At 40.5% G+C, this 22,408-nt stretch overlaps 1 protein-coding gene across 1 annotated transcript in view; it reads right to left on the reverse strand.

The window, feature by feature from the left end:
- The window catches only part of LOC145457130 (uncharacterized), a 252,504-nt gene that overhangs the window by 8,417 nt on the left and 221,679 nt on the right, over nucleotides 1-22,408 (reverse strand). Inside the window, exon 5 of the mRNA XM_080335305.1 lies at nucleotides 9,745-9,780. Within this exon, the coding sequence (XP_080191431.1) occupies nucleotides 9,745-9,780 (36 nt within the window). The remainder of the gene's footprint in view (nucleotides 1-9,744; nucleotides 9,781-22,408) is intronic.

Consider the following 22,408-nt stretch of genomic DNA (forward strand, 5'->3'; position numbering starts at 1 on the left):
TGGGGAATACAAGAGCTGACCACTAATATTTGAATTCTATTTCCGTGTAACTATTATATTCTCCATGTAACCTATAACAGTTTTACATTGGCGTTTTCGCTTCAGTGGAAAACTAGTTTTGGGTTCGTTCTCCATAAAACTAAGAACTCAGTATGCACTTTTTCGCCTTCTGCAAATTGGGTGTCAACATGATCGACTTGTTCATAATGGTGACTAAAGTGAAATCACAACACCGCTATCGGATGGTTATGGCCTATGAACATTAGGGCTCTTCAAAAATGACTTTTTTTTCTCAAATCGTACTGGCTACTTGATAAAATTGTTAGGTTACCTAATTTAAGCCTACATACAAAATTTGGTTCAATTCCAGCCAGTAACCGCTTTGCTACAGGAGAATAAAGTTTCTATTTATTATATAAAAATAATTAATAAAAAATTTGAAATTTTTCTGTTCTCCCCATGAAAGTGTTAGGCTGTCTATAAAAACGATGCTCACCAAATTTGGTTCAATTCCAACCAGTGGAAGCGGAGTTATTGCCGTCGGAAAATTTGGATTTGAATAAAATAGTACTTACGGTGACCGATTTTTTGTTTATTTATTATAGTTGTGCTCAACGTAAATACTATTTTATTCAAATCCAAATTTTTCGACGGCAACAACTCCGCTTCCACTGGTTGGAATTGAACCAAATTTGGTGAGCATCGTTTCTATAGACAGCTTAACACTTTCGTGGGGTGAACAGAAAATTTTCAAATTTTAAATTATTTATTTTTATTTAATAAATAGAAACTTACTTCTCCTGTAGCAAAGCGGTTACTGGCTGGAATTGAACCAAATTTTGTGTGTAGGCTTAAATTAGGTAACCTAACGATTTATCAAGTAGCCAGTAAGTACGATTTGAGAAAAAAAGTCATTTTTGAAGAGCCCTAATGAACATGCTCTACATTTGCCGTCGTGAGAAATTATTTATTGGTAGTATTTCTTACTACAAATCCCAACATTTGCGGTTAGAAATATGCTCGATCATACACACATTTTTGAATCTACTCAAAATTGCTTCGCGGACCGGATGAAACTGTCTGGCGGGCCGTATGCGGCCCGCGGGCCATATGTTCAACACCCCTGGTTTATATATACTGCGGTGCAGGTGGGGTCATATTATCGAAGTTTTGAACTGCTATTCTGGTCTGCCACATTTAGCCTGAAGATAAGCCTCAAGAGTGTTTATTGACGCATAACATTCTGATGAGATTACACATAACTTGTGACAATGTTTACGATACGTAGCCTACAACAAGTTGCAATATACTAGGATTGCTACCAACCTGCGAAAAGTGAAATCATTCAGTTATTGTAAACTCAAACATTTGGGAAGGTTAATCGCAAAGGCAACATCATGACTTTAAAGATTCATAATTCGAAATAGCACTTATCCAAAGTGCGTTTATGTAATACATTAGCAATGCTCACTGGGCAAGGATTTGCGTCCGAAACATCCAGATTTCGATTGCATTTCTATTTACTGCTGGTAGCCGACATAATATGGCTTTTGGCTTTAAGAATTGAATTTCAATTCATTTCGAAATTCCGTAAGGCTCGGGTAAATTAGAGTTGTTCTGACTCGAATTGTCAGCGTGAAAATTCAAATTTACTAATTGTGTAGCGCTCGCCCAATTAGATTCACATCATCCTACAACCATCTATCAATAACACCTCGCAACATTACTATGGCAAGTCAGTTTCGTCATGTTACTCCATTAGTCACTGTGATCTTTTTCCGAAAAGAAGCTATCGAGACATAAACGATAATATTTACGGACAATTGATGATTCCCTATTATAATATATATGTTATTGTGATTGTGACGCATTACAGTAATTGTAAGCAATATGCAACATGAATGGTACAACGCAAACTGATTTGGGACGGGTGGAATCAACAGATGATTGATCGGGTGATTTTGATATTCGACCGCGGAAAATGGAAGAGGTCTGCCTGCAAAGCATTGCGGAAATCTGTCCTGTTAACGGGAGACTTGGATGTAAGTTTGAAAACAAGTCACCAACGGGAGAGTTTGAGACGCAGCGCATTAACGCGAATTTATGTTAACAACATTCCAGGATGTTTGTTATATTGACAGTCAACTGGATTAAAAACGATATGTTCAAAATGTAATCGTTCCCATAAAGAATAACTGTAGTCTTGTCTTTGTGGAGAAGCCGAATAAATACCATCACATATCAACTAGTCCGTCATAAATTATACGTCATCACGTGCAAGATCTAAAATTCTAAATTCTAAAAGACGCCCTTGGCCACCAGTTCGCCAGTGAAAACCAGGACTTGGCATCCTAGAATCCTAAGTGTTGAGTATAGTCCTCGCAGAAGCCTAGTGCGGAAGTGGGTCCCGCTATACCTTGACAGTTCTGGAATCAGCAACAAAATAATGGAGTTGGTCACGATTAGGATTGTAATATCAACAGCTAGTGCAATAGCAAATTAGTTGTAGTAATTTATTTTCCAAAAGGCCATAGTCGCTGAAATATTCAAGGGCATATCAGTTTACCTAAGTTACATGGGCAGTATCGTCACGATATCCGGATCATTTCTAGATGACGACATGAACGTCTCCCAAATACCGTAACGTCCTCGCGCCATGTACATTTTCGCCCGATGTATGTTACGTGGGCTTACCATATACATCCTCTTTTAGAGGATTTGTCCTCTTTTTTAACTTTTTTGAAAGTGTCATTGGAGGACGCCCAAATGTCCTCTTTTTGAGATTTTGTCCTCTTTTTCGAGAATTTTGGTTGAATATAGGGCAAAATTCGCCTGTGATACAGTAAATCAGCACTGAAGTAACGCTGCGGAGGCTATTTCGGGAGTCGAGCCAGAAAGTTGACCTTTCCTTTTTTTAGTCAACAAACTGAGAATGTGAAAGAAAAACTGTATTTTGGGAGCAGACCGTTTCTAAATAGTCAACCGACCACGAAGTGCAAAACATTTACTATCTTTTCAGGATTTCCCTCCGGTATCGCAAGTCTAAAAATTTTGAATGAGTGTCCTCTTTTCAGATTTTCAAAATATGGTAACCCTAATGTTACGACTACATTGTCTTATACACAAGTCCTTTGGGAAGCAAGTAATAACTGAATTTTCCTTATCAATACACCTTCAAACCATGGAATACATGGCGACATCCCACATTGACTCATCAAATTGAATAGAACAATTCGGATTGGCTCGAACTGTATTCATATTGAAACGACCGAGGTTATAATGGCTTATGGTGGTGATATCAGCTATCATGAACAATACTGCTTAGTCAAACGTTGTCATGAATCTTTGTTTTTACAACGGCCTGCGAATCAGCACTATGTTGCAGCGATGATTGCAGATTCCGTTTCTGGAAACCGGTCCTTTATTGCGATATTTGCATCTGACTACCCGTACGCCTGGGAACCAATGCGTCACGATATATATCATGAGTTTATAACTGGCGCTGGGCAAAATCAAGGCTTGGGCGATTCGAGTATTAAGTTACGATTCGAGTGTTCGAGTGCCACTATTATGACGCCAAACCGGTAATAATGACCTGCAATGTTGGACAATGTACCTTCATTTGGGCGCAAGGAAATGATTCAATTACAATTTTGTATTTCTTGACCATCTTGATTACGCTTTGTGACAATAACGCGAGTCGATCGCTACCTCACGATTCCGTCAGACTTCGTGGACTTGGTTAACATGTTATGAGTCTGACCAACCCTAAATGTCGAAGCTCTCATAGTGGGAGGAAAGTATATGGAATGTACATTTTTGCTGGCTAAAATAACTAGATATGAAAGACGTCGATATTGTTACTCGAAGAAAAAAACGATTATCATTACCCGATTCGGATTCCAGTGCTCTCTAAATAATCGTTGTGCCCAACCGCCAACCCTATTTATAAACATGCTCCGGCGGCACCTAATTTGGACATTGTGACGCTAGTTGTGTTTATGACGTCCCACCGCATCAGTGGCGTCACTGTTAAAATGCTTCTGATCATTACAAATCTTCATCTAGACCAGTGGTTCCCAACCTTTTTCGTCTCGTGTCCCGCTTGGCCGATATTTGAGCTAACCCCTCCCCCCCTATGAAAAAGTCACCTGTGACTAGAAAAATGTGCTTTTTAACGCGCAACCATTTGTTGACTGAGCAATTTCATGGCCAAACATATTCAGGTATGTCCGAACTATGTCGAATGCGCACCGCACTAAACTTTGGCCGCTGACGAAAAATAAATCATCAAGTCCGCTTGCTATAGACTTGAGTTGAATCTATGAATTTGGTATGTTCTTCACGTTAGCTCATATGTTGACTTAAAAAGTTAAACAATTAAACTAGCGACCGCGTGCTGAATTCGGCTTGACGTATTCCTGCTTAGTAGCAATTTGGTCGAGAGGCTGACTCGGGCCCAACGAAATCGTCTCGTGAGTCCCACTTTATCAGGTGGTGCAATATCTACTGAAGGCATTTAACATACACCTAGCTTGAAATCCGCCAAAGAAACATACAATTGTAAAGAACTAATTTCTACTAACAGTTCTACACCATAAAAATCTAAAAACTTTGTGAACCCAGTGTATCTTCTGATAAAATGCCAAAGCCAGATTCCCCCTAAAAATTTCAAAATTCCCCCAAAGGGGGGAATTCCCCCCCCGGTTGGGAACCACTGATCTAGACGCAGCCATGTACAATTGTACACATGTAAGTGTTAAAATCAGAAAATTTCGAACATGAAAACGTCAGATAACGCAAATAATTGCATATCTTCAGATACCTGAGGTACCTACCGTAATACAAAAATGGAATGTCGAATGTAATAGACATGAGCACAGTCTGCATACATTTACAATCTGACATGGAACATGGGCGCTACAGATAACTACGGGCATAATCCGAAAATATGATCCTAGCAATTTAATAGCTAAGATACAATAGCTTTACACATGTTATTAGCATTAAGACAAACGAATTATTAGGCAAATAGGTTAGGTGACATAACCAGACATAATTTCAAGTGGATGCGAGAATAATGTAGCACCATTCGCATAAATGTGGCCTATTTTCTGTACACAATCACACTGATTAGTGAATTGCGAACTGCCATCATCTGTAAATACACTATGTATATGACAGGCGCCACAGCAAGCAAATAAAGCGTTTAACGTAATGGAGGGGATGTAATGGTTCATTCAACGTCTACTGCGATTGGACACTGCTATTTGCTTTGCAATATAGAACATTTACCGTGTGCGCTCCCTGGCTACACAGATGTCGACACATATGTACACATATTCATCGAATTACGTAACAATAACAATTCATAACCTTTACCAGGACGCGGTCAGTGGTCCTTGTCAGAGGCGTAGCCAGAGTGAAATAATGAAAAGGGCATTCGAATTTTCTTCGCCAGAAAGGGGAGAAGATATTTCGTAAATGACAGTTTCATTGTGTCTTTGCTTTACATACATAATCTAATCTTCCTCGAACGTCAAAGCCAATAGCTGCTTTGTCTAGCTACGCAGAATTGTGCTGAGGCCGTTTCGAGCCTCGTGTTGGAACCGATTAAATCATTTTCTAATGCAGGGGTTCTCAACCTGGGGGGCGCGTCCCCATTGGGGGGCGCGGGAAGCTCTCAGGGGGGGCGCGAGAAATTGACCACGTCTGTATGAATTCTGACTAAAAATGTGCTTAACAGTCATTCTGAGAAGACGATTGTTAAAGATGAAACTTATTTCCCATTCAAGAAATCTCGCCAAATTCTAACCCCAGCGGTCGCGCTCAACGGAGTTTAGGCTGATTTCAACTTCATTTGAGCAAATGTTTGATATTCTTTGAAAATTTGGAGCAATTCTCACGTGTAAGTCATTCAATACTTCATATCTTTGGCAGTAGCCTAAAGTTCGGTGCGCTGGGTAGCTTTTGTTAATAATAATTGGCGAACTGCACTGCCTAAGACAGATTTAGATACAATATAAGTTGCCCGGTTTCGCCCTCAGTTAAGTAACCATAAAAACGCAATTATTCAATTCCAAAACTGATAAAATTTAGCATGGCAGTACAGAACGATGCCGTGCCCTCTGTAGTCACTACCAGCATTAGGTGCAACCTACCTACCCAATCTATGTGCAACCTACCTTGAAATAATTTGATGTCCTGTTCAATGTTTTATTTCTATTTTCAAACAAGTTTGGGGAAATTTGTCAGAAATGTTAAAGACTCAACAACTGGAATGCGGATTCAAACTTGGCGTAAGACATACCATGTGTAATTATGTATGCTATTAGATCACGGAAGGGCAACCTGTTGCTGTAGATGGGTATTTTTGCGGCCGTCGACAACTAATTCAATTGGTATGTGTTGACATCCGTCGACATGCAAATTGAAATTACGAATTCACTCCCAAATTTTTGAGAGATTTTAATTAATCTTGAAATTTTTTTCACACCCCGCGCAATTCAACATAACTTAATTTTTCGATAATAATAGTAGCGCCTTTCTCACTCTTGAGCCGGAATCGGAATCGTGTGCTCCTCACGAAAGAAATTTGTTTATGGTACATTTGGGCGATTTTAATATATTTCTACTACCGATACAATCGACAATCCTGATCGGGGGTCAAGAAATAGCAGCATGCAACCAAGTGACTTATAACATTTGGCCCACCCGAAGATGCATTATCATTTATAACTTGCCCTAAATTCTCAAAAGCTCTCCCTCAATGAACCCTACCGGTGTATCTAATCACATGGGCTAAGAGAGGATAAATATTTGTTAATAATATGTGATACTGCTACTATTAATTACGGAATTCATTGGTGAATCTGAAAAATCCCAGCATCTATTCATAACATTGCGACTCGCGATTTCGGTACGTACAAAAGGCTTTTGTTGAAAGTATAATAGTCCGAACTCCAGAGTTCACCGGCAATGGATATGGACAGATTAACATAGGTATTTCGCGTCCAGTTAGTTCAGTGGTTCCCAACGTGGGCGATATCGAAGGGGGCGATAGGGGGGCGATGGCGCGTTGAAATGGCTATATTGGCGTCGCGCTGCGCGCCATTTCGTGGTCACGTATTTCTTGCTTATTTGATACCCTTCCTTCAAGAAATTTTACGCATGAGGCATAGAAATGGGCATCTCGGCGTCAGCCATTATCACTCCATGACGCACCAAGACATATGAAGTTTCAGGCCATGTAACATGCGACTCCGAGAAGTGTGTCAGAACAAGAAAATCTTGGCGGAAAAGGACCGCCTTTATGCTGACCGACTTCGATATATATACGATATACATATATATTTAATTGACCATTGGAACCTAAATGGCTGGCGCCAAATGTTCCATACCTGTCCAATCAGAACCCCGCAAAAATGCCATCTCGCAGAGAATAATTAATTGCCAGCGCAGAAATACCAATTTGAAATAGTGTGCGTATTTTAGTTTAGTACGTATGGGCGATCTGAATATCTTTTTACATAGCAGACAGGCCACGAAATGTCGTTACGTAACGAAGTCATTATACCCACGGGTCCGCCCGAATATGTTCAATTATTATTTACGGGCCCTACATTTTCCAAGACACCTCACTCAGCTTTACCGGTAAATCTGAATACATGACAATACATGACCAGAGAGAGGATAAAAAATTGACGGCAATATTTATGCAATTCTCGATCATATTGACCTATTCATTCATGAATAGTAGAAATTCTTCGCGCTTCGCGCGAATTGAGCCCACCAACTAGAGAGTCCAGCGGTAAAGAGGTATCGGGGGAGTTGGGTCTGAGGGGTGCAGAAGTTTGCTTTATCGCCCTATGGAGGGGTCAAGACCAACGTATTGGGGTGGGCTGACGAAGTGTTGTTACGGTCCTTTAGGAATCGAGTCGGAGAAATCACCTTTTGTGTTAGTTAACTCACCAAAATTTAGCTGGAAAAGTGTAATTTCGAGGTCGAGCCGAAAACTTGACCTTTTTTCTTAGTCAACTCACCGGTGATTTCAATCTGTATGCCCATTTCTGTGTTCCCAATATTTGGGGGGCGATGATCGGTGTGGATTTTAAAAAGGGGGCGATGAGTCGAAAAAAGTTGGGAACCACTGAGTTAGTTCATTACGGCTATGCCCTGGAATGCGGCCTTAGGCTACATAAGTAATCGAAATGGGCCGTGATTAGCAAAAAGGTTGCCTACCTTTGTATTAGATGATGTGATCTTTTTGACATGACGAAAAGTGTAGGGGGGAGGGTCAAGGGGGCGCAATATTTTCGACCATCCCCAAGGGGGGCGCATGTCCAAAAAGGTTGAGAACCGCTGTTCTAATGGTAAATAAAATTGTAGAACGTCTTAATCAACTGGCTGTCAAAATATTACAAAATCTACTTCATACATAGGCCTATATGGATGGCTTAGTAATATAATAAGATGTCCTGGGTGAAGGAATCACAATATAAAGATTAATTACACATGCGGGCCTACGATACGTCCGCATAGGCCGGATGCGCGTCATATGTATACAATAATCAAAACTATGACTTAACAATGGATGTGTTTAGCCATTCCTAAATAATTTTGCTCTAATATGCGATGCCCGGGAGCCGGGAATTAGCCTCGAAAAAATCTCTATTGTAATCCCAGAACCAGTATTCACGTGAATGTCATGCGGCGCCCCGAGTTTTAAATTCGTGTGGGATGGCACAGTTTATGTTTACAGTTGAGAAGAGGCCTTCCAAATGACCATGAGCAATCAAGGTTCAGGTGAGCTGACCGAATGCCTTTGGATGTATTGTATATGGAGACCGTTCAAATATACGTGGTAAGCAAACCCGGATTCTGTTCTGCAGGATAGAGGTTGTTGAGAGTTCACACTGCAAGTCACTCATTTATTGATTGACTGACAGACCTAGTCACTGAGTTTCCATTTAATTTTTTCATTAGCATTGCCGACTTTCGAATAGCATTGTCACCTTTCGACGTAACACGCGTCACAGCATGCAAACTCTCGAAGGCCTATATGACAACCACCTCGTTCAAAACGTTGAAGCCGGAACTACCACGCGGAGGATGGAAACTTGAGTCATGTAGTACGAAGCATCTACGCAATTACAACTTCCTATAAGGTACATGCGTCGCTTGAACTGTAGTACGCCCGTATGAGCAATCGTAGCCCTCATGATAACCTTCCTTTATTGCCCCGAAAATGTCGCATCGCGGATGCTTGCACGCCACGTCGAGATCTATGATTTTATGATAGTGCGCTCAGTTGCGCGACTTTGCTTAATTAAACATGCGTTATCTGGCATTCACTTGCGACGATATATGTCGACCAGAAATTACGAACCCGGGAGTACGCCTGCACCGAGTTATTGAGCATGAGGAAGGACCTTAGATCGTGTGTTGTGGTCGGCTAGCCCAAGTCAAGCAACATGATTATCGGGCTTAAATCAAAATCTCTTTCTCTGATAGGAAAGTATAAAATTACAAGCAACGCAATGTAATTATTTCGGTTGATTCGATTCGATATTGAAAATATCCGACTCGTGTACCCATACCCAACAGTCTGGACACAATTATTCGGTATCGATTGCAACGAATTGAGTACACAGCATCGACATTCGTATTTTTTCGAGCATTGCAATTACACTTGTTTTGATTAAGAATTAGCAACATGAATTATCATATCGTTTCAGAACTTACTTTTCAACTCGATTCTCCGCGCTGGTATCAGAGAATCTAAAGGCAGCAAATGCAAACATGTTCACGAAAATGTTATGTTTTTAGCGGCTTTCACTAACCAGCATCGCAGAATTCGCAAGTCGTAAGATCATGTTCTCCACAGCTATATACGACAAATTTCTGATGAAATGTCAATGGGATAACTTTACTTTGCGGATGTATAACAAGGCTTAATTTTGACTAATTAATCGTTTTCTTGTCAAGAAATCCATAAACGATGATACTAGAATTGAATTAACCAGGGCGTTTCATTTAGATAAGCCTGAATAAACGCAAATCCGTATGTATCACTGATCACTGTATTTTCTCAAGATTTTGTCGCTGTTGTGTGTACGTGATGGTTTAACGGAAAGAGTCATGGATATCAATATCCTAATTTGCTTCGCATTACAGCAGAAGTAAGTATTTGATGATCAATTGATTTACAATACATGGCAGCCATATTAAACATTGTCGCCGTGTCGCAACCACAAAAGATTATTTTGGAATGGCGACACCTAATGCTATACGAGTGCTAATTTCGAGTTTGGAGTCCAAGTGCCTATCTGGTAGTGGATCCTGCACGTACGACAAATGGGCGAAATTTATGGTAATTACAACTACCACAACAAAATCATGGATATTTACACAATCATAAATTTTGGAATGTAGAACGTAGAACGTAGATTTTCTTTCTTTATATCGGTAAAATTTCAAAACAGCTGGGCAATATATAGTAGGGATGATGTGAACCTCTCAAAGGTTCAGGTTCGTGTGAACGCGAACCTTTCTGAAGTTTTCTGTGTGAACGCAAACGTGAACCTCATGACGTCACATTACGTCGTATTGCTAATTCCAACCCTATACATTTCATTGAATTGATAGCATATATTAATGTACAGATTTTACACGATACCTAGCGACGACTCGGGTCACATAATGCAACAATGCTGAAGTACATACTGACGTTTTAAACGTCACCAAATGTATCGACTGGGGCAATCAAATGATATAATAATCCCATAAAATCAATATCTTCCCTCGCTTTGCCAGCAGTTCCGACGATGACTTGCAAGCGACTATATAAGCCTGTAACGCCTTGACGGTCCAGGCCAGACAGGACAATGTATTCGGCGTATGAATATTGCTACGTTGATATTGAGCAGAGTGTAATACGGGTTTCTATACTTGCTACGGATATTACCCCATTAACAAGTCATACAGTAGTAGACAACAACCAAATCGCACGGATCTGGTTTTTATGATACCATAAATATAAGAAGTCACAATTGACCCTGTACGCCTGCTAGATTTTTTACATCAGACAACGATATCAATTTCATTGATTGCTTGAATAAGCATCATTCGCTGGCGTCATGTAGTGTATTTCGCTTTGGTGTTGTGTGATTGCGGGTCATGCTCACAGCAGAGAGTCACTAAATATTCACAAACGGAAAGCCGGATATTTCGAGCAAACTTTTGTAACAAAGCAAGTAAAATGTTTGAGATTGTCAACGTGCATGCTCGTTTAGGGCTGATGCTGGCAGCGCCATGCATAGAGAGGCCCGCAGTTGAAATTCAATAAATTTCAATCGAAGATGTTAAAATGAAGTGAAAATTGTAATATATAAAAAAAAGGTTCACAGTGCAGAACCTACCAAGGTTCGTATGTGAACGTGAACTTATAAATTTCTGAGGTTCATACACAGAACGCGAACGTGAACCTCACGTTCACACCATCCCTAGTGTATAGGTACTTTATCACGACTCTCGTATAATGAACTGGGAATGGCATCTGGAAACTGTTCCAGGCTATTGAACAGCAGCATCACGTGCTAACTCACAAGATTTATATACGTATCAACCGGGACCTACGATAACTAATCGCAGACCCGGTATCTTAGGGCCAGGTATCAACATAGCAATGATTTGTAGTAGCCCATGAAATGCGCCATCGTTGCATTAGTTCATGGTTCCCTGTTCAGTACACTGTACTGTGTCATTTTACAGCAATTCGTACAAATATAGCGCCATCCATATTGGCGACTATAGTTCGGGCACATCTTGGTGCTCTTACGTCCAAAACTATCTTCAAGTCATCCACACCAAAATAGATATTAAGTAATTCGTCGGATATTCATATACAAATACCAGAACAATCAATGACATTGCGATATTTTGATAGCACAACATGCGCTTGACACAAAACCCCGAGTAGCACTGTTATGGTAACCGTTTATTTAAACGCCGTGTTGGGCTCCCAATCGCATTATTTTTCCTGTCTCGTTAATCACATCGATATATCAAACATTAACAATGTCTCAAGTGGTCTAGATTGGAGGATAACGATTGCTATTCACAACGCATGCTAATGTCAGCGTAAGTGACATCCGACAAGAACCATTATTTGCTTACCATTATGGAGTTCCTATTTGCTACCTTTACGATCAGCATACATTTGCTGCCATCCGAGCAAAACATCGAATATCAAAACAGTGATGCATTCAAAATAGCAAGTTCGGCTCGGGGTTTGGGGTTAGGTTAGCTTTTGTTACGATTAGGGCCGTAGGGGGAAGGTCAGGGTTACTTTGAACGAATCTCTACCTTGATACTTGTTACTTTGAGGCATATTTGTCGTGTCATAAAACATCCTATCGCTTGAAAATCCTATGTGCAAATCAAAATCAAGCTGTTAAAGTGCCCCACCACACTGAAACCACAATGCCAATGATATTTGCCAGTCAATAGAGGGATGGTGTGAACCTCTGAAAGGTTCAGGTTCGTGTGAACGCGAACCTTTTTGAAAGGTTCTGTGTGAACACGAACGTGAACCTCGTGACGTCACGTGACGTCATATTGCTAGTTTCATCTCTATCTTTCAATGAAGCGATAACCTATATTAATGTACACGATACCTAGCGACGACTCGGGCCACATAAGGCCACAATGCTGACGTACATATTGGCGTTTTAAACGCCGCTAAATGTATCAACTGAGGTAATGAAAGGATATAATACTCCCATAAAATAGATATCTTCCGTCGCTTTGCCAACAATTTCGACGAGGACTTTCGGAGAAATATAAGCTTACGCCTTAAAGGTCTAGGCCAGACTTGACAATGTATTCGGCGTCTGGGTATTGCTACATTGATATTGAGCAGAGTGTAAAATGGGTTTCTATACTTGCTACCGATATTACCCCATTAACAAGTTCTACAGCAGTAGCCAACACCTCAATCGCACGGATTTGGTTTTAATGATGCAGTAAAGATATGAAATCAAGATTGACCCCGTACGCCTGCTAGATTTTTTGCATCAGAAAACGATATCAATCTCATTGATTGGTTGAATAAGCATCATTCGCTGACTACGTATTCGGCTCGTGATGTTGTGTGATTGCGGCTCAAGCTCACGGCAGAGTGTCACTAAATATCCACAAACGGAAAGCTGGATATTTCGAGCAAACTTTTGTAACAAAGCAAGTAAAACTTTTGAGATTGTCAAGGTGCATGCTCGTTTAGTGTTGATTTTTAATGCTGCCAGCGCCATACATTGAGTGGCCCGCAGTTGAAATGTAATAAATTTGAACCAAAGATGTTACAATGGAGTTAAAATTGTAATTTATGAAAAAGGTTCACAGTGCAGAACCTACCGAGGTTCTGTTGTGAACGCGAACCTCTAAATTTCCGAGGTTCACACACAGAACGCGAACGTGAACCTCGCGTTCACACCATCCCTAGACTCAATACCCATAAACCGTGCCGCCTATAATGCCGTGGCGGAGAGTTCTTAGGAGTATTAATTTGTCGCATACATGTAGCGTGGCACGACGAGACATATCTAACGAACGTTAACTCCGAATCCGAGTAAAAATGATGCTAAAATGATAATATGATTACCGAAATCGAGTTCCGTATCCCATAGGGCTCTGGGTATCAACAATCCCCTGGGATATGACCAAGTTTGATAGCGACGTGATTGTGCTAACGAGGTGGCGTTCAATCCATTACGCAGACGCGCGAAACATATGTGCTAAAGTCCCATCATATTAAATTAATCGATACATGCCATGAGTTTGCTTGCTTCAGCCCCACCGCCCTAAAATATGACACAAAACCATACACGATGAATATGCACATTGCACAATGCCAGGCACAATAATACGTCGAGAATAAGGATCCAGCTTACTAAATGTAGAGTTTTATTTGTGCAATTGCGTATTTCTTCGACCTACTTATGGCTTCCAACCGTGAAATTAGACTTTATACACAATCATACATTGACTTGCATTCACATTGTTTTTACGGGATACGCCATAACATGCATGTAAATTGCGATGGATCTTTGATTTGACTTGCGCAAGTCCACCGGTTATTGCCCACTATCATTCTAAACCAGGGGTCGCCAACTCAAAACGGGTCGCGGGCCACTTTTCAAATTTCGTAGAGGCCGCGGGCCGCACGAATTCGATATCGATCTAAAATAGGCAACCACGTTCTAAAACTCTACGTCAGTACGACGCTGAGCTATTTTGAACTGTGAGCTGTGCACGATACGTGGAAACGCTTTTCAGCGACTAAGGAGTCGATATTGGGACTAGGGAGATCCGTTACTAGCTGACATACCATCTCCACGTAAAGTTTGATCTTGTGGGAAAGCCCTAAGCCAGTGGTTCTCTAACTTTTTTAGACACGCCCCCCCTTTATGATACTGAAAAATCGTCATATCACAAAATGCAACCAGGAAGCTAGCAATCCCAACGGCTAGTTTGATGGCATGGAAGGTTATGATTGATGATGAGAGAGCTCTATAAGATGAATTCCGGCCTATACACAGAGCAATAACGATGAATTAGAGGTAAAACGCGCGCGAAGCGCGAAAAAATTTTCAGTTGAGCGCAGCTCCGCCTCCCCTTCTGATGCTTTCGCGTTCCCCAGTTTGTACACCACTGCCCTGAGCCGTTTTCTATGCGTCTTGGTCTTGGCGGTGTTTGGGCCATTGCAAGTCAAGGCAATATGCCCAATTGCCCATTCATATCAGCTGATTCTCCCTCGATGGAATGCTGTTGCCATCACCAGAGCCGTTTTGGCTAGTGACGAATAGTGATGTTGGGCACAGGAGAATAGCTTATTTTGAAACAACACAAAACAAGTTGAGACTGTAGTCAATTTTAGCATTTCAAATTGGTTTTCTTAGTTTTTTTCTGAAATCTCAAATCAGGTCGCGGGCCGCAGAACATGACTTGGCGGGCCGCATGCGGCCCGCGGGCCGCGTGTTGGAGACCCCTGTTCTAAACAGATATGGCAGAAACTACGCAGTACCCGCAAAGGCGCAATATACGTATTGCTTTTAGATCGATTCTTAGAATATTCTGATTTTACGTTCGAAAAGACCTGTTTCAATAAGATGAGCCCGAATCCAATTGGGCTGCATCAAAACTGATTCAAGACGAATTCGTATCATTGATTCGTCTTGTCCATGCTATTAATTCACGATTTGTAAGAGCAGAAGATGAGATATGACCCTACATTGCACAATTGTACAATGTACGTACACTGTACAGTGTTCAAGTCATTCGCAACCGGCTAAAAGTCGGGAAGCACAATGCGATTACGTGACGGATCATTCGATAACAAAATTTATTACTCCTAATATTGTTGGCAACATGCGCACTGCACTGTACGAAAACGCTGGCGTGCATACACTGCAGAAACTGAAGTGTCACGCTTTGGCGAGAATTGGTAGGCCTACGTGAATGGGATCGTGCAAATAATGCACGTTTAAACGTCACGATGTTTTTCTTGATGGAGCCAAGCACTACATATTGCTAAACATAAATGTAAATTTGATATCATCAAAAACACAAGTTGTCAAATCAAACATCGCTATTGTCTAAGGAAGGGTAGTAGTAGGAAACAGATACATTTATGTCATATATGTATTATACATGTGTGCAGATGAAGGATTGTGTGCGTGGGGGAGGGGTAAACTTATTCCAGAGAGAATACAACGGCAAAACTAAATTATGACATGACAATAATGAGTTGCGTCGCCGATTAAGGACGATATACCCATTTATCGAAGTCGTAGAATGGAATGTCGACGTTGTACAACGTACACTTGGGCATGGCGCCCATTATTCTGTTTAAATGCTGTTGCGAGGTTTCGACACAAAAAAAAAACTCCGAGAAATTCTGCTTTCAAATTTCCCTTGACGTTCTTTAGCGCGTTTTAAAAATAGATGCTTTTACATCTACTGGACCGAGGGTTCTTAACGTTGGGTCCATGAAAGGTCAATATTGAAATTACAACTGTAAAACTACATAATACTTTATAACATCTGTCCTTACTCTTGACTTGTGTCCTTATCAGTCTTATTTTCAGGGCAGGTCGCTAGCGAAAGTGACGACCCGTTTTAGTCATCATATGGCATTTTCAGATAACAAATAGACCAGATCGCAGTATGCAGTGCCATGAACAGAACTTGTCGGAAGTGACAAAATTTTCTTAGTCATCAGCTTTCCAAATGTCGTGGTAAGGGTGGCCACGCTATCACCCATGAGAAAATTTAAGGGTAATATATCGATAAAACATTAAGAAACATTGTTCGAGAGTGTCCGCTATCCAATTCGAAAACCCATTCGTGATAGCAGTAATTACGAAACATACAAGTCACGTTTACCATCATATAAAGTATCGGCTATATATCAACAAAAATTTAGACCAGTGGTCATCAACGCGGGCGATATCCCACCCCCAAACCCCTAGTACGCTATTTTAAGAAACAAGGGAACGAGATTACCAAAGTGGACGACAGAGGGGGGCGATGGGGAGGGCGAAAATGTTAGAAGGTCCAGTGAGATATATTGAATTAACACGGCCAGAAAAATGCACGCGGAGACGGCTTACTCGGCATGTGACGCGTAAAGAAGGCCCCCTCAACATGAAGTAGAGGCGGGAAACCGATTTTCCAAGCACCTGCCACCTCGAAAAAATGGCCTTTTTAGTCATCAGCGATCAGAGTTAGGTGAATATATTATTCGATTATATGTCCTCTTCTTCGAATCTGTAAATATGGGGGGGGGCAGAAATTTGAGTACACATTGATAAGGGAGCGATGAGTCGAAAAAGTTTGGGAACCACTGATCTAGACACTGCGACAGGCAACTTTGCAAGTTACGTCTTCTGTGACAGCATATATGCGATGCCAGACCCCAATGACCGAGCAAGCCATGGTTTGTGCGTAAACACATACACTTACACACTATACATCGCACAGCTGGCTTATGTTTCAACCACATCTAAAGTCGGTTCTAACGGAATACGGTACTGATATCTCCATTAAACAGGCGTATAACAAAACAAATGCCCCCTACATGCATAGTTGAAAGGTATGTAGTAAACACATGATGTGAGATTATAATTAACCCCAACGACTTATCTTGTTTGTCTTTGTACCCATATTAAGAGGACGGTGTACCTATTAATTGAGCGAGTACTATTTAGCCGTTAGCTCAGATTTCCTGCAAACGCATCACCACCAAAAATATCAATATGACTCTCCATATAATGCATCACTTTCAGTATACTGTTTCGACCCGACCTACTTAATAGACTGCCGAAGGTTAGTGTTTGGGATTCCTATTCGTGTGGCATGATACTTTCCTAAGTGTATTACTTTGAGTAGCCAATGTAGCCAAACGATATCCTCTATAAAACTGTCCACGTATATGACCATGACCAGGTGCCTTAAACACGTACTCAAGCACAATTTAGTCTAGAGACAATCAGCGCCAATTCAAGTGGATACATAAAACGACGGTTTCAATTTTACAGCTTGGAAATTCCGACACAAAAATGTCCATACCTTCGTTTTTACAACACAACATGACAGCTTCCAACTTTCAAACACGAATTCGAAACTAGTAGTGACTCGACTAATAGCTCTAATAGCTTCCGGGGCAGTTACAAGCGACCTATGTCGCGTATTGAAATGACCAAATGCGCCCATTAAAACGATGCGCACCGGTTCCTGAAGTAGTTAGCATAGCAAGTTAGGAAGTCAATTCGTCTCTTACAACAGCTGCTCGATTACGAGAAGAAGTTTATAAAAAAGTAGGTAACTTAGTGGCCAGTGGAGTGGATGTATCGCCGACTCAATGGAGAATACAGCTCGAGGCTGCAATGACTTGATTCGCGATGGGCAAAATTGAAATATACGTCCGACTCCAATATCCTCTCTGAATTTAATTGAATCACTATTTTTTAAATATTTTTCAATAACTGTATTGAACATACTTTCATGTGTAGTTTCTTCGTACTTTTAAATGATCTATATGCTTGTGATCGACCCGCGCGTTTCAGCTGACGAGATTATTGGGGAACTTTCAATGATAACCGTTTTGTCCAATGGAAAGAAAATAAAACTATGAGTTTTACTAAAGGTCGAGATCGAAGCATCGAAGTTATCTGTTCGATATTCGAAGATCTGATTCGTATCACCAATTTCTAATAGTGACCACATTTGGCGAGTATAATTCGCTTTGAAAATTGCTTTCGAAGAACATCAAAGAGCATCAGATCGGTATTCGGGTATCCTTGGCCACACCAGCGGGTTCTATTGATTCAAAGACGTGAAATGACAGGTCACCCAGTCAACACGTGTAGGAAGTTGACATTTTCGGTAAACTGATACCGTGCAGACACGCATTGACACGTATACATATAGTCGCAGTGGTATCAAGGTAGTATGTCCATTTTACACATTTTGAGAAAATGAACTTTACGTGAAGTGTTCCTCTTATTGCAGCCATATATTGGCCTCGGTTAACTTTGTAACACTGATACAGACATAACAACGGCCAAGATATGACCTAAAAAAATACAAACATTTTCGAAAAATTGATTTTTTTTTTCAAGTCTCAAAAATGGACCTTCAAATTTTAAAAACTGGACATACGGTAAGCTACTTTGATACCACTGCGACGATATACCAATGTGTGCGATTCCGGTTCGATATCGCTACTATCTCACATCGCAGATAGTATATAGTCCACACTGTCCGGAGACGTATAATAATTGTTTAAAGTTTATGTGACAATAGAGAATAAAAATAAATGCCGTTGTTAGTGCTACTCGGAATAAGCCAGCCCTCACTGTCATTGGTCAAATCAAAATCCTCTATTTTCCTCAATGAGATGGTATGCAGGGATTATGCAGGAAAACGAGAATCCGTGTAATAATATCCAGCCTGTTTACCGCGTATGACAGACGTGCATGTGGTGCTTGGTTGTTCGCGACGTTAGTGTATGTGGCCATTATACTATTAACCTTTACATCACTGTGATTACAATAAATCAGGTGGCATATATTACGGATACATATTTGCAAAGAATAATATCCCCTTGATATTATCTTTTAAAATGCATTTGTCTTTTTACGTAGTTTGGATTCTATAGCCGTGATGCCAATCTGATCTTTTAATCCCCAACACAATAATCGTTCCCTTGAAGTATAGCTTTAGAAAATAAATGGACAGCTTAGTATTTTCTAATCGAAATCCTGCCTTCATTCCCAAACCGATAAGAAAGAACAGGAATACTCTAGTATCTATACTTCAACCGCTTTTGAGAGTGGTGTACATTTGGAAGTCACTTCATCTCTGTGCAGTTAGTCATGTCAAATCACAAACATCCACAGTCCCGCAATCAAGAAATTGCCCGTTAAAATAGATTGGGATGTATTTGCACAGTTTTTGTGATGGAAATCGCCATAACTATCGGACACTATCATGTATTTCGTGTATAATTGAAATCAATTTTAGTTCCACTATCCATTCTGCGTCAGTTCCAGCGATGCATCTTATTTGAAGTATTTGTTTCAAATCATTAGATTACTGCATCTGAAATTGTCTTAGCTTCTACTTGCGTAGAGATTGCCAGATACCAACATTGTCTATCCTTCTAATTCAGAAGAATAGATGACTATAACTCGACCCCCTTTGATCCGAACGCAAGATTGACAAACGATATCTGATTTTTAATGGCAGACGCAATGTAAACCGTAGAGTATACAGTTCATCATGGAAATTAAGACAGATATAACCGAGATATGTGTACATTTTGTCCGAAGACTCTGCGTCTTTAACAGTATTTACGATTCAATTATTGATCTTCAGTGATCAAACATTTATAACAAACGCGACTAGAAAAAAACGTCCGTTAATAAATGACTGTACGGTCCGGTTTTAATTAGGTGGATATGTACGTTGTCGGGGACATGTAGTATTAACACTGCGACTGTGCTGTATCGGTTGCTTCAAGTACGCATTAAAACGTTCATGTTTAGCTGGAACGCGCATCAAAGAACATCAACGCATGTGGCGTGTTTATCATTCTCAACTTGAAGTAAAATACAAACATTTCAGCTACACACTGATAGCATATGATTGCGCCAATTCTGCCCATTCAATACAATCGCATACCCAGTTTGGACTTGCCTTTGCCGCAACATCTCATAATATCTCAGCGCATTGAAGACTATTAGAGGATGTGATTTACTCAGTCTATACAACGAATCCAGCATTAGACATACTTTAAGTAGTGCAGAGATCAAATAAAGCTCAGGATTTAGGATTATCACTGGACAAGAATCCGGAACACTCAAACACAATATCAGTTTGAGATATTGCGAATGACATTTTTGAAATTGCAAAGGGGTGGGCTGGTTCGGGATATTCCTAATCGACACATCGACTCAAAATTTCTATTAGCCCGGAGATGACAAGAATCTGGATCTTGGATTCTTTCTTAAGATGAATTCGGAGAATCCATTGCCAGATAACATACGCACATTTCCACATACACATGCAGGATTTGTATACGATTTTGAATTTCCGATTTACTGCGTGAATCTTCATATGATTATACTCAATAGAGTGTAGGTCTATTGACTGTAGGTCCAACTCATCACATCTTCACATTTCACACCAAGAATCTACAAAGTACCGACGCGGTCGATTGAAGCTCGAAGTCAAACGGGATCATGTCGATCGCCCCCACGAAAACCAGTGACACATATATCTAGAACAGAGACGGCACGCTTCATTCAATCATAGATTAGCTTGGAATTGGAGTTGATGATATCGCTTAGATTTCAATTCAACATTAGACGCGTCATTTCGCTTAACGTTGAGCTTTATGCTTTAGGCCAGTGGTCCTTCCCAAGGCGATTTCGAGACATAGGGTAGAAAATAATGAAGGGGGCGAAAATGTTAGAATGTTCAGTCAGATATACGTAATAACCTAGTAACCGGATACCGGCACAAAATACACGTGAAAAATAGGCAATTCTGGAACTGTCGCGTAAGTTGACTAAAAAATGGTCAACACGCATAAAACTACCCTCGGTTTCCGGGATCATCGCGACAAGTTGACCATTTTTCGGTACATTTACCAGCGATCAGAGTTAGATGTATAGATTTGCCGTTCAGATGTCCTCTTTCACGGATCCGAAAATATGGGAGCGATAAATATATGTCGAGCTTGATAATGGGGGGATGAGTCGAAAAAGATTGGGAACTGGTGCTTTAGACGAAATTCCAGTTTGTAATAGACTTTATAAATCGTTCGATATTTGAATTTGGATACATCATATCCGCCCGTCTCCAGTAAAACATCAGAAATCGACGTCTATAAAGTCAAGACCATAACCAATAAACCAACAATAACGTTACGGTGGATACACTTGATTGGGCGGCAATTCAATCAGGTAATTTTACCGCCGTAGAAGTACACCGACAGATTTTGCCTTGACTAATCTGATACATAACTCTCACTGTTTCTGTTGTTAGATATTACCCTAATACGCGATCAAGTTCAATCAGCCGCGATAATTTGGGCGTGGCCCTGCCCATTAACACGCCCACTAGTCCAAATTGGTTAAAAATGTACGCTTACCGATTCGTAATGGCATTTGCGGTTCTCTCACCAGGAACTAACACTGTTCTCATGTATTGCAAGGTGGTTGTGGTTTTAATAATGGCTGCAGCCATAGGCACAATTTTATCCAAGCCGCATATGATTTATCACAATTCTCAGAAAATCCATAAAGCCTACCTCCGGCTTTGGTGTACGTATGTTTCGGCTAGAACGCAAACCAAGCCAATTATGGTGGCTTTTCCGAGCTATGCCGAAAGCGCATACTTCCACCCTTTATTGGCGACTATGGGTATTTCTCTCACTCGGAATGTTCAGATTTTATTGCATGAGTCTTCTCTGCACTTGAAATCCGAATACTATCGCAGATAAATTACTAATCCCATCGACATTTGACGATTTTCGTAGCAAGGAGTAATTTCCGGGTAGAATTACACAGGTTTTCGTAGATGATAATCAAAAAAATTGGTGGGCTCCATAGAACTTATACCAGTTTCAGTTTTGACATGCTTTCATAGGAAGCATTACATTTCATTCTGCTTTAGTCGCACATATAGCCGCCACAACTATACTTCGTAGATGGTGTAGCGATATTTCGGTACAAAATCTTTATTTAGACTTCCCAGTATTTAGGGCTGGTCATTGAAATCGATATGTATTTCCAAGGACACAAAATTTGTAACACAATTTTTACTTTCCACATCTAATTTC

This window comes from Botryllus schlosseri, chromosome 2, assembly GCF_051294905.1.
Source record: "Botryllus schlosseri isolate E-star chromosome 2, Bs_hap1, whole genome shotgun sequence".
In the NCBI taxonomy this organism is placed as follows: domain Eukaryota; kingdom Metazoa; phylum Chordata; class Ascidiacea; order Stolidobranchia; family Styelidae; genus Botryllus; species Botryllus schlosseri.